We start from the raw sequence: 13267 nt of genomic DNA, 5'->3' as shown, positions 1-13267 counted from the left end.
CTTCCACACAAAGGACAAGCTGACCAACACTTCACTCCTCTACATCATCCTTATTAAGTGCAAGAGCAATTCAGACAGACAGAGAAGGCTGTGGATCATTGCTCTGCACTGAAAATTTTAATCCAGCAACTTCATAACAAGCAGCAGACACAACACAACATCCTAATCTGCAGAGCTGGCAGATTCTAGGCCAGATGACACACGAGTTAAACAAAAATGGGCAGAGCTGAAAGCCACTTTTCAATGAGCAGTCCAAAAATCAGGAATATTTAAAGTAACACAGGAGCTATGAATCACTACTTTAACTTGCACTGAAGAAACACATCATCACAATCAAGCTTTGTCTCTGCACAGGCACCAGTTATATAATAAAGCCGTGCAACTTCAACGCTCCTCATCTCTCTGACACAATCTCAACAGAGGACATTTGATACCCAAAGCTTACATGGACTGGCCCTGAGGCAGGCAAAATTAAACTTAACAGCACACCAATTCTTTTGGCAAACAACAGAAAAGTCCTGCTTGGCATCACCAGGCTATACTCTCTAGCAGCCTCCAAGAAAAATGTTCCAGCAAGTCCCTGTGGGTTACAGAGGCCAGTAAAGACAAGTTCCTCCTTCTACATCTATGTTTTCCTCCAGCCAATGGGCTATTTCTTGGCCCATTACCTGTGAAACGTTATATGTTTTGATATAAAGGAATATGAGGAAATAAATAAAAATTTAAAAAAACAAAACAACAACAACAAAACAAAAACAACCCCCCAAAAAAACAAGCAAAAAAAAAACCCAAACAAAAAATACCCACAAAAACAACAACAACAAAAAAACAACCCCAAAACCAACAAACAAAACCCCAAGATACACATGGACATTTTCAGAAGGGCAGCTACTCTAATACAGCAGAAACACTAAGTTTATTTGGCAGGCACTGGAGACCAATATAGGATAGGTTTTAACAAGCTGTTTTCCCTGAAAAAGCTTCCAGAGTACCCATGTAATTTGAAATGTGCATCTAGAAAGTGCATCCCAGAGAAAGCACTGGACTGTCCCCTATGAAGTCACATTTCAAGTCAGGTGTATGACATCAGGTATCTAGCAGCAAACAGAGCTGGATAAACACACACATCTCACCCATCTCCAGAGCCGCAGGAAACTTTACACACTGACTATATTCTGCTACATAGACAAGGATACCCGTTATGAAAGAAAGGTCCCTGTAAAAGAACCAGGAACAGAGGAAGTACTCTGAAGTTTAAGGATTTAGCTCTTCTGTCTCCTTTTTTCACCTCACATGTCAGGCTATGTCATACTGCTTCTCCTTTTCTCACTGCTCCCCCAGGATTGAGAAAACCTCTTTTCAAAAAAGAGTTGTCTTCAACATCAAGAAACGACATCTCTGTCTTCACAGCTATCACTTACCACAGTCTACACCAACTGATTTATCAGAGATGACACAGTAACTGCATAAGATAAAGCACATCCAAACACTGAGTTACTCCACAAGACAAGCTGCAGCCTACACCAGCTAACTCAGGTGCCTAGAACAGGAGTGGAAGTGAAGGAAAGGAAACTGGCTTTGGAGGCTTAAAATCCTTGTTCTCACTTATGGCCTGTATTCACAAGAGCTTTAAAAGTCCACTGGGATTTGGGCTAGTGGGAAAGACCTATATCATTAATTTCCATAGATATTAATGTCTCATTTTATAAATAAATGTTTTAAGTTGAAGAAGCCCTTCTAGAATGAAACTAGTTTTTATTACCACAATTCTATCCTACTAAGCCTTCAGACAAACATTTTATGCTCGTATATTGCTGTTCAGAGGTTTCCCAGGCACAACCAGGTGTGTCTTTCCTGAAGCTGCTAGCAAGAAGGTTTTTTGTGAAAATTTGTGCTAATTTGCAGTACTGCAAACAACCAAGCAATACCACTTTTGCTATGGAGCACTGAGATCTTTGGCACTGAGTGCAGAAACCCCCTCACCAGCTCCTTGCTCCCCAGCCAGCTGCAAATCATTAATTCTCCTAGGACCAGTCCTTATCATGGTCAGCCTCCACAAAGGAGGCTGCAGCACAGGGTAGTAAGGACTTCCTCAGACTCCAGTGGAGGGAAAACTGCCAAGCTTAGCCTCTCTCGTGTACTGCCTGCCCACCACGCTATCAACTCTGATATGCAGGGACACTCTCTCAGCTCTGGGAAGGGAACAAAAGCACTATGCAGGGTCAAGACCACTACTAGCTCTAGTAGTGCTGACATGGTTTTGCATCAGGCATTTTCAATGACTACAGTCTTGTGCTATCGATGACAGTAGTGCAGGCTGGTTAGAATCATGTTTGATAGTCTGCAACCTGCAGGCAACACTGAAACTTGATTTGTGTTAACTCTAGTGCAGAAAATCTCTAAGCACAATGTAAAGAGCTAGAGTTACTTGTAGAATAGAGGGAATAGAAAAAAAAAAAGACCAAAAAGGAGAGACCGTCTTTTCCCACTTCTTACATTTCACCTGCCAAAGCAATGCAAATCCTGATGATTTATGCAGTGAAAGCAGGGTGCATTCACCTCCTCTTCAAAGAGGAAATTGGTCAGAGCAGTGTTGCCCAGAGTTTAGACTGGAGGAGGAACGCCAGTCTGCATTCCCCCCTGCCATCCCAGTGGCTATAGGAGAGTGAGCCTGGTATTTCTCACTAGGATACTGTCCTTCGTTAATACATCATCACCCACCCTCCTCCCTTCCTTCTCTCCTATGAGGAAGTTTAATCCTTTGGCTCACATGCGTCTGGTAAATTTTTCAGTCCCTGTTTGCCACTGTCATCATGGCAACAGCCCCCAGAGATAACCCACCAGCTCTGCCACAGCAGGCAGCCTGCCACTCCCTGCCTGATCTGCCATTTAGCCTTTGGCTCGTAGGCCTAGAAAGAGCTATGCCCACTCCCAGGCTCATCTTCACAAGCTGAGAGATAAGTTTACATGGGGTTTGTTTTTCTTTAAAATTAACTATGTACTCATTCCCACAATGCCTACTCTTTACTCTGAGACAATTCTCAGCTCAATTTTTGGGACTCTGACAGAATTGCATGAACAACAGCACTGCAAAGAGAGATGCTACCTTCGCTGCCTCAGAAAGAAAAGGGTCTTGTGTTTAACAGTGGAATCACCCGTGGCTTCTAGAAAAGAGAAAAGATGAGCTAGCAACCTTCTGTGCAGCATCACACTAAGCTGGACTTGTCCCAGTGTCACAAATAAGCACACTCCAGCCACAGGTAAGACAAGATCTCATGGCTGTGGATGCTTGGACAACAGCTAACTCAGGATGGGAACTTTGGACGGGAGCAGCAGGACACGGGGTCACCAGAGAGATACGTAACTCATGCTCCCAGGAACATAACACGAAAGTTATATGCACACACACATTCTCTGAAAGGTCATCGCATTTACTCAACTCACATCTCAGAGACGGGGAATTCTCCCTCTGACTCTGCCAGGAGCAGAGCGAGACAGATCCTGACACCAGGAGTAAAGCCATGGCTATCTCCTCCTCTCCTGACTCTATCATAAAAAAGCAAGATACAGCATTAACCAGCTCTCTCACATCTCTCAGTTAGTCTCAGTCATCAGTAATCAGCCGCTTGCACCAACAACCACACTTCCCAGTCTGCTCATCTAAGTTGTGGGAACAATAGGAACTGTGTAATATTCTCTGGGAGGAAAGGAGGAGCGTAAAGCAGCATTACTAAAGGACTATTTTCAATCAAAGCATTATAGTTTAATGTAATTACGGGTTAAAGTAACTGATCCATGAGAAACAAATGAATATTCAAAACAAACTCTAAAACAGAAAGAAAGGCAGATGAAGAGTAAAAGGTGAAAAGAGCTACAAGGAATCAAAAAAAAACCTATAGACTCAGTTTCACCAGAAAGTTAAATTCATGCCCCACTTATTTTTGGCTACCCCGCACTGTTCAGAAAGCTTACTTCTATGATACTGCCAGCCCATTTCTTCAGAGGTATTCTGCAACTGTTCTCCAAAAATCAGGCAGCAATACCAGAATGTTTGGGGAGATGTTACCAAAGTATAAAGTGATATTTAAATAGACAGTAAATTTAATGAAGTATAAAAAGGAACATGATGTCAGCCTAATTCATAGGGCCCCAATTTTTGAAGCATTAAGCTTATTGTCATAAGGATCAGCAGCAACTACAGTAGTTTAAGTTATAGGGTCACATTCCCTCCATACACTAAAAAAAAACCCCAAAACATCTAGTGAGCACCTCAAAATTTTAAGGATTCATTTGCCCATCAGAAACCAGTGCACCTCTGTTTTGCCAAAGATGACTGCTCTGAGCACCAACATCACTTCTGTCGCAGGCAAACATACAATGATGTGAGATACTCCACATTTCTTTTTTTACAGCATTCAAGGCTTCTTTCCTGTGCTGGTGACCCTAATGCCAGGCAATATTGCCCTCTTCACCCAACCAAGACAACAGCAATAGCTCACTCTATAGTCAAACACTGGCAAATGAATGTGGTTTGTTTTTTTTTTTTTAAGTCTGTTATGTTGGTAAAAATCAGGAGATTTCAAGACCACAGGAAACTGGTATTTTGGAAATACCAAAACAGGTGACAGGTCAGAGTTAATTAAAAGTGTGGGTAATGCCTTCATTGTCAGGGTTGTGCTCACAGACAGCACAGTGGAGAGAAATATTTGCATTAGCATGCTTCACTTTTAAAAACTGTTTTCACCCAATTTGGAGGGCCAGAACAACTAGAATACTTCCAGGGAATTGAAAGGAACAAAAATATTGTCATAGTCCTCTCTTAAAACAGTGAAACAGTGGTGCTAAACCATTGTTGGGGAGGAGGGCACTCTTTAAAAATTTCTTTATGATCTACAGATGAATCCTCCTCTGCTACTGATGATTTTGCTACTGTCTAGAGAAGGATTAAATTTGGAGATAGTGAAATCTCCATGCTACACCCCAAAATCAACAAAAAAAAGCAAGTAGTTTTTTCACCGGATCCTTCCTACAAGAAATCGAAGTAGCTCTCCTTGCCCCAAATATCTACAGGGTGCTCAACATCCTACTCTTCACTGTAAGGGCACCTACAAATATTTCAGCCATGGCTGGCTGATCAGAGTAAATGCTCTAGAGCTAAGGGCTTCTGGACATGTGCAGGAGTTAGTCTAATCACATTTCTGCCATACACAAATCCAGTTTATATTGGGAAAACAAGAAACCCGACTCTCTCACCAAGCTCCTTTCTCTAACCTCGTGCAGAGCCAGTAGGAACTCCTGCCCAATCTGTGTGCCCACTTCCCCCCCCTGCCCCCCCCCCATTGTTAATGCCGGAAATTTAATACTCAATGTGACCACTGAGAAGACAGACACAAGCTGAAATCCTGTCTGCTCTGTTCCAGCTCCTTTATAAAATATACAGCGTAAACTGAGAGGCAGCCTGGGGTAACCCCAACCATCACTAACATCCACAGTGGGAGGAAGCCAGCTTCTGGCCATAGTGAGCCACAGTAAAGCAAGGCATCCACCACTCGCCACCCCAACAATCTCTGCTGGCTCTCACTCCAGGGCATTTTCCTGCCTGTACTGATATGTTGGGGCACGCAAAAAGCCAGGCCAACCGTCAGCAGCTCCCCACTAAGTTCCCAGCTCCAACCTCTCCTCTGAGGTCAGGGTCTCTTCTTTTGCACAAGCCCTCCTCTTCTCCAAACACCTCTTCCAATGAAATTTCCCCTAGTGGTATATATATACACTATTTGAACCCCTCTTCCCCTATGCAGGGGACTGCAAGCAGAGGCAGGTAGGAAGAAGAGGGGGAGGCAGGCTGCTGATGGGAGGTAGAGGGCTGCTGTTTCTGATATCAGCTGAGGCGCCTCACCACCAGCCCCTGCCGCACTTGTGTGCTGTGGTGCAGAGTGAAGAGTTCAGCCACTTGCTACCCATGAGCCCACCCCACTGATTCCTCCCCTACAGCCCCCATGCCTTAGCACCCAGCGTCTTACAGTAGCTCCACCAGGCAGTTCCCAGCCTCATACCCTCTGGGGGGTGTGCAGCAGGCTCTGCTCTGCTCCCTACTTCCCTCCATGTGTGCAAAGACTTCCAAAACATTTCCAACCCACTGCAGCTGGTCCGCAATATATGCTCCCTAACCACAGCATCTCTCAGACTTCTGCAGGCAGCAAAGAGGAGGCACGGGGTGGAGCTGGGGTGCAGGGAGGCTCTTCACTCAGCCCATGCTGCAGGAAGGGCAGCTTCTCTCCCACACCAAATGACTGGACCTGATTTGGCTGCTCAGCTGAGCAGACACGGTTTGATTTGCCATTCCCTGCAAGAAAGGACATTTGTCCTCAACCTGCAAACACAGGAACACACAGAGGGCACCTATCACAGGACATTTCTACACGAGTCTGGCTTTGCGCTTGAGCCGTCTGTGACCGGTGTTGGGCTTGCCCACCCTGGCAGAGCCGGTGGCCCCGCTGCAGTGCAGCGCCCTGCACGCAGCCAATTCCAGTGGTGTGTGGTGCCCCACACGGGACTCAAAGCCTGGCAGCCGCAAGAGCAGTCCCAGGGAGTCCTAATGCAAGCAGCAGCTACGAACACGTACAGAACAGATCAAGAAAGATGTTAGGAACTGATGCTGCTAAACATCCTCTGCAGCATTCAAGCTCTACGTTTTAGCGTCCAGGGAAACTACTTCTGACACCTTCGACAAAACACATTGTAAAGCCCAAATCGGCAACCACTACAGAACCAAAAGCCAGGACAATAGTGGTGTGGGAAAAAAAGCAGAGTTGGAAGTATAGAGAGTGCTTTTTTCCTGTTGGGGTTTGATACACAGAAGTAATTCCCTGCTCCTCCCACAATCCACATAATCTCCTACAGGAACAACAACAAAATAACTGGGTAGACTGCAAATTTTTATCCAGTTTACAAATTTGGAAAGATGAAGAACAGGGAGAGAAGCCACCTCTATTTCACAGTCAAGAGCAAAGCCACAGTAAGGAGAACACAGTGAAGTGGACTAACTTACAAGACAGCTGTTTTTAATTTTTTCATCAAGAGACGTCACTTGCAGGAGTTAAAAGATACAGATTTTTTCAACAGCAAATTAAATTTAACAGTAGATGTAATACACAGAGATTTTTTCCCCCTGCACTTAAAAAAAAGGGCAGAAATACTACAGATGGTGGCAGGATCACTAAATACTATTTGGTATAAAAAACATACTAAAAATTATCAAATCCTAAAGCTCTGCCTACCTCTTTCCACAGCCAGACTCTCTTGAAGTATATGCTGGCAAGTCAAATTGGGGATATTTCCCTACTGCTACTAAAGCTACTACTTCTCTCTTGATCTTTTGATCACTGCAAGTAATTTTACTTTATTTGAACTTCACTGTAGTACTACTTGCTATGAATTTTCATGTTCAAAAAGTATTCTGGTGGAAGCCACAAGACAACTTTCAAAAAATTACAGTTATTACTTCCCTCTACCCGTAGTGCTGGTAAAAGTCTGTGCATTCAATCCCATAGGAATTTCGGATGACTGAAGCATTGTATTTCCCCCATGTGTAATAACCACTGCTCTTATATGTCAGCTCAATGCTGACTAAGGTGAAGTCTGTTTCCTCTCCCTTTCCACAAGCATTTGGACCCTATTTAACATTAAACTTCTTGGCATGGTCTTCACTGGGCAGTGTTAAGCATCAACACAACACGAATAATAGCCAATACTTCATTAAAGTCAAAATATGAATTTCAATTTAGACCAGCTCTTACTGACAAAACTTATTTAAGAGAGAACAGGCATCCAAAAATCATAGACAGTATAAAAAAGAGACTCTCCTCTCAACAGCTGACTTGGTATCTTACGAAAGGTGAAATTTACTAGACTGAAGCTGTTAGGACCAGCACCCCATCCATTCTCCTTGCTTTCACAGAGAAGCCCTGTAAAACACCATGCCTCTTCAAGTCTTTACCCTTTAATTGCATATAATTCACCCTGAAGCATTCCTCTTCCTCATTTTCAGCACTTCCCAGTAAGCTATCTAGTATTTCTTCATCATGAGTCTTGAAAAACAAAGGTAACAAGAAGTACTGCAGGAGGAGAGCAAGGCTCTGTTACCATTGCCTTGAACAGAATCAAGGAAAGCACTACAGCAGGCAAAACTTCTGTGAAGCAGCAATGGGCTGTACATACTTTGCAGCAGCAGCAAGATGCTGACTCTTGAAGTAGCAGTTACTGCATCAGGTGTCCATACAGGTTCAAATTCTGCTAGGGATAGTAAAAAATGTCACATGTAGCTATGCTTAAGTTGGAGAGGGGCTGGCTGTCCCCAAATAAGGGAATATTCTGGCTCTGTGACCATGCCTAGAAGAAAACCAGCAGCATGGGAGGCAGGTCAAGAGGGTGAGTTACCCTGTGCAATGGACAGCATGCAGCTGGGTGCACAGGAGAGCCCCGGGCAGAGATACTGATGGGCAGAGACATGGACACCCCAAGGAGAAGTGCCAGCTTGGGGAAAGGACACATCAGGCAACATATATCCAGGATGCTGCAGAATTAACACCATAATTCTGCTCCTCAGGGAGACAGCTTTCTAAAACGCCTTTTCCCGAGACTTTCATTTTCACGTTGCTGAATTGAATCTCCCTAATCACTGATTTACAGCTGCAATGTCTAAATAGCACACATTTTTCCTTCAATGCTTTAAAGACCTATTCCAAGGTGAATTCACTAACTTCCTATCAAAATACTCAGTCTTTTACTGTAAGTACTTTTTGTACTTACCCCTTGATCTCTCAGCAAACACAGCTGGAATAACTGAGGAACCTACATATTCGGTTGAAGTCACTATTCACTTTTCACAGATTTATCAGTCCTCAGTTAAAACTTCAACACAACCTGATCAGTCCCTTGTTTCTGATATTCTTCTGTACTAGCAGAAACATACATTTTCTTTCTTGGTTCTCCTCACACTTACCCTACCTAACCAATACGTTTTTAAGTATAACATTGCCAGCTGCCTCAAGTTAAGTAGCTGAAAACCAGGTTAGCAGCCTTCATGTATTTTATTTATAGGAAGGTAAGAAATCTAAATAGTAAGTATAGATCAAAACATGCCCGGTATTCACCCATACTTACTTTTCCTACTTGTTGGGTCATTAAACTGTCATCCCCTTATTACGAAAAACAATTAGAATCTATATATTTCTCCCTCTATAACTCATTGAGTGACCAAACACTTAAAAATTGACTCAATCAGTTTTTCTGAGCATTTTGGACTTCAGCTAATATGTTTTTGAATTTTGCTTCAACTATATTCAGCCTGCAGTTTTTCCCATTAACTTCAATACCCTGTCCTTTGTAAGATAACAGTTTATCCTTTGCGAACAGTTTATCAAATTGCCCGCTCCCTTCTCAAAGCGGCCTGGTGTCCATTAACATCTGAGAAATGGCTCTCCTGAGCTTTAGTCCTCACTACAGGACGGACAGGGAAGTCTGCAGAGCAAACACAGCATTAATGGCCGTCAGCAAAGCAAAGCCACTCTTCAAACCTCTCCCATATTAAGTTGAACTAATTTTGAACTCAAGAGATTGGATATCCCACCTACATCAGCAGGCACTGTCACATGACCATTGAGGGGACACTGATTCTCAAAAGATCTGCAGCCCAGATCAACAATCATTAACAATCCAGGGCTCCACTGGTTGGCCCCCAATACGACCTCATTCAGGCTAAATACTAAACACCTTAGCACATATGCTTGCTTCCAGAAGTAGAAAAACAAAAAAGAAAAAAAAAAAAAAGAAGAAGAAAAAAGAAAAGAAAAATCACTGCTTGACAGCATACTACCACTGACACTACTTCTTCATACAAACTACAGTAAATGGAAATTTTTCACTGTTCTTCAAACCGTCTTCTGCTCTTATCATCACGTTTCACATTCTGGCAAAAAGGAGAATACATATTCTATTTTTCTTTTTTGTAAGGATTAGGCAAAACATTATTCACTTCTAAATCATTTATTAAGATCATTTGCTTTCTCCTCCCGCTTTTCTCTTTCATTTCTCAGTCAACCCCAGTACTAAGCCCTCTACTCCACTAGCAAGATAGTCAAGGGCTTCATACATTAATTTTGTCAAACCTGAAAGGCCTCTAAAGATTTACAACTTTTCTTGTTCACCTTTTCTAGAAACAGTTGCCTCTGGCATCTCAACTTGTTGCACTCCCTGTTGCAGCATCTTTCATTGCAGTTCAGTTTCTCTCATTGTCCTCATCCACCCCACCCACAAGGCAATTTTAATCCCTGCAGTGATTCCCTACACATCAGAAGATACATAATTCCTTCATACTCTATGGTCTACTACCCTTTGTGCATATGTATGTCCCTGGAAAACAGAAGACTAACAGCTTGGGAGAACAGTTAAGATCTTTTCTCTTTTCATAACACTACAGTCTAGTTTCAGGTTTTGTAAGTCTCCAGGACTTAGAAAGCACAAACCCCTTGTTCTAATATGTCGAGAAGTTAAATTGGAAAGATTTCTCCATCCAACCTATTTCTGCTGTTGAAGGCAGACTTTTTAGTTTCCAAACACACCACCTTTAACTACAGCATGAAAGGAGCAAGGCATATAGCATCTATCTTTCAAAAAAATAATCACATCTGTTCTGGTAAGACAGATCTCCTAGGTAAAAAAGACATTCAGCAAAATAAGTCTGCAACACTTCTCTTTATTATGAGTGATTGGTACACACACACATAGATGAATCTACCTCTAGCTCAGCTTGAAGAAGGAAGATCTCAAGAAGAAAAAAGACAACATCACTTTACAGAGTATCCATTTCCAGACACAGGAATTTTTCTATCATCCCACACTACCTTCTTTCAGTCTCCTCTGTGCCACACAACTCAATTATTTTGAAATGCTTAAATAATGACTGAAACAAGAAACTACAGATCCCTTAAATATATTACAGCCTCAACTCCGGTGAAGTATTTTTCTACTAATATACAGAAGAAAGGTATATAGAGACACTAACCTCTGGCTGATAGTTTTTTGGTGTTGATGATTTTTGCAGCATATTCCTGTGAAGAATTTTTCTTTACACATCTGCGGACCACAGAGAAGGCTCCCCTGGAAGAAAAATAAAGAGGGTAGGTGCTATGAAACTGAAAATGAGAATATAATAGCAATAATTCCTGTCCCAAGAATGGACCAGATTAAGGACAGGGCAGAAGACATACAGAGGAGGGACACAACACCTGAGAATCTGATGAACAATGCATGCTGTCTCATCAGCAAAAAACTTAAGTCTATATGGTACTCAAGCCTCCTGAAGACTCCTCAAGCCCCCTCACAGACAGCGCAGTAGGGAGAGCACACTGTGTGGGGAGAAAGAGACCATACAGCCACAGAAACAGGACATAAAGGGATTGATAAACGGGAGTCAAACAGCCCAGAAAGGCGCTGTGAACACTAGCCAGTAAGTCCATCTCCCAAAGACAGCATCCCTGGCAGCCAGAGCACAAAACCAGGACTCATTTCTCCCATGTTCAAGTGCAAGCTCAGTCACAAATCACTGCAACACTTTGAAAAAGTTACTAGTTCTCTTATATCCTTCAACCCACCTGCAAAGGGGGATAAGCATGTACCTATTAATGAAGTAAGTAGAAAACTATGAGGCTTTGTACATTTTCTCAAGCTGAAACTATTATTATAACTATTCCAAAGAGAATTCCTCTTGGAGAAGAGGTCTGAGAGAGAGAGAAGAAGGATTTCTGTGAGGAAAAAGAGTGAATACAACAGAGACCAAGGTGAAAAGATAGAGACTGAAAATCTACAGGACTACACAATGAGCACTTGAAAACAGCCCCTTATTTTTTAAAAACAAAAAACCAAACATGGTGGGTAAAGAATAACAACTAGCTTTACAGGAAAGATCTGAAAAGGGAAAAGGACAAATATGAGAAAACTAGCAGTCCTTCAGATCAGGAATACAAACCCGTGTCTAAGGGCAAATGTACGTATTTCAACTATGAGAAAGGGGAACAGAAGCTGCACAAGGGCCCCACATACAGTTAGTCCTACAGGGAGCCTAAAATAGCTTGAATCCCTCCAATACTGCGGAGTCCTGCCTTTTTATCCCCTTCCTCAACCTCTACATACAAACCAATGAGCATCAAGGTGAGCACCAACACCGGGGCCCGGGCTTGGTGACACACAGCTGCAGCAGTGTGGGGAGGGACGGGGACACCGGGCTGGAGAGAAGAGATGCAGCAGAGCCCAGCAGTTGGTGCAGGAAGGGAGGGAGCGAGCAGCAGCACCCACGAAAGCACCGTCCCCATAATCCTACCCTGGCCCTTTCTACTCTGCTTTCCTGCCCAACTGGGCTCCCCTGCAAAGCCCTGTCCTAGGGTGCAGCAGCAAGTCTGCCAATGCGGAGACAAGTGCGGAGAGAGGGAGGGAAGAAGCGAGGGAAGCAGGGAGGGAGGAGAAGCGCGGTGCAGCAGCACCTGGTCCTTTCACAGGGACAAGGAAGTGGGGACTGAAGCATCGCGGAGTGACTGTAACAGTGTCGCGTCCCAGCGCAGAAACAGTTGCAGAGAACGGCAACGTGTAGCTGGGAGACGGTGCGGGGAGGAGAACAGGGCAGCCAGGTCCCGAGGAAGGAAAGGAGGGAAGAGAGGGAATCTCGGGGTGCAACAGGAGCGCGCAGCCCAAGACAGGCTGCGGGGCGACCCAGGAGGGCAGGAACACCTTTCCCTCCGGGGGCTGTGCCGCTAGGGTGGACGGGGGTCTGGAGAAAAGGATTACAGCGCGACAGCTAATCCTCGTCCAGCTCCCGGGAGAGCCGGGTCGCCGGCACAGTGCTCCCGGCAGCGCCGGTGGGTCCCGGGGCCGGGGCGGGCGGCGGGGCGCGGCGCGGGGCGCACAGCAGGCTCCGTACTTGCCAAGCTCCTCGTAGAGCTGGTACTCGTCGGTGAAGCGGGTGCACGTTGCCGTGGTGGCCATGTTCGGGCTGCGGGAAGCTCAACGTCGCTGGGGCATGGGGCAGGACTGCGGGGACGGGCCGGGCGGGCGCGCTGCTCGGCGGCCTTCCTCCTGGCTCGGCGGGGCGGCGCGGGCTCCCCCGGCGCCCGGCTCGGCGCTCCCCGCTCCGCCGTGCACAGTCACCGCTCGCCGGGGAGGGGAAGGAGGCTGAGCCTGGCCAGCACCGCGAGAACTGGCTCGGAGACACCCCGCG

General features: G+C 44.7%; 1 protein-coding gene across 27 annotated transcripts in view; it reads right to left on the bottom strand.

The window, feature by feature from the left end:
• CAMK2G (calcium/calmodulin dependent protein kinase II gamma) overlaps nt 1-13267 on the bottom strand; it is a 207425-nt gene that overhangs the window by 106627 nt on the left and 87531 nt on the right. For 15 of the 27 annotated variants that reach the window (XM_042018636.1, XM_042018644.1, XM_042018651.1 and 12 more), the window contains one exon: nt 11063-11157. In XM_042018636.1, coding sequence (XP_041874570.1) covers nt 11063-11157 — 95 coding nt within the window. Of the gene's footprint in view, nt 1-11062; nt 11158-12970; nt 13188-13267 lie in introns of those variants that run through there. The other 12 variants (XM_042018653.1, XM_042018649.1, XM_042018647.1 and 9 more) reach the window with 5 other exon arrangements.

The sequence above is a fragment of the Corvus kubaryi genome, unplaced genomic scaffold, assembly GCF_017639235.1.
Source record: "Corvus kubaryi isolate FWS band 111438036 unplaced genomic scaffold, C.kubaryi_AGA036_p1.0 138, whole genome shotgun sequence".
Classification (NCBI taxonomy): Eukaryota; Metazoa; Chordata; class Aves; order Passeriformes; family Corvidae; genus Corvus; species Corvus kubaryi.
The sequence above is the reverse complement of the archived record's forward strand: the minus strand, read 5'-3'. Positions and strand labels throughout refer to the sequence as shown.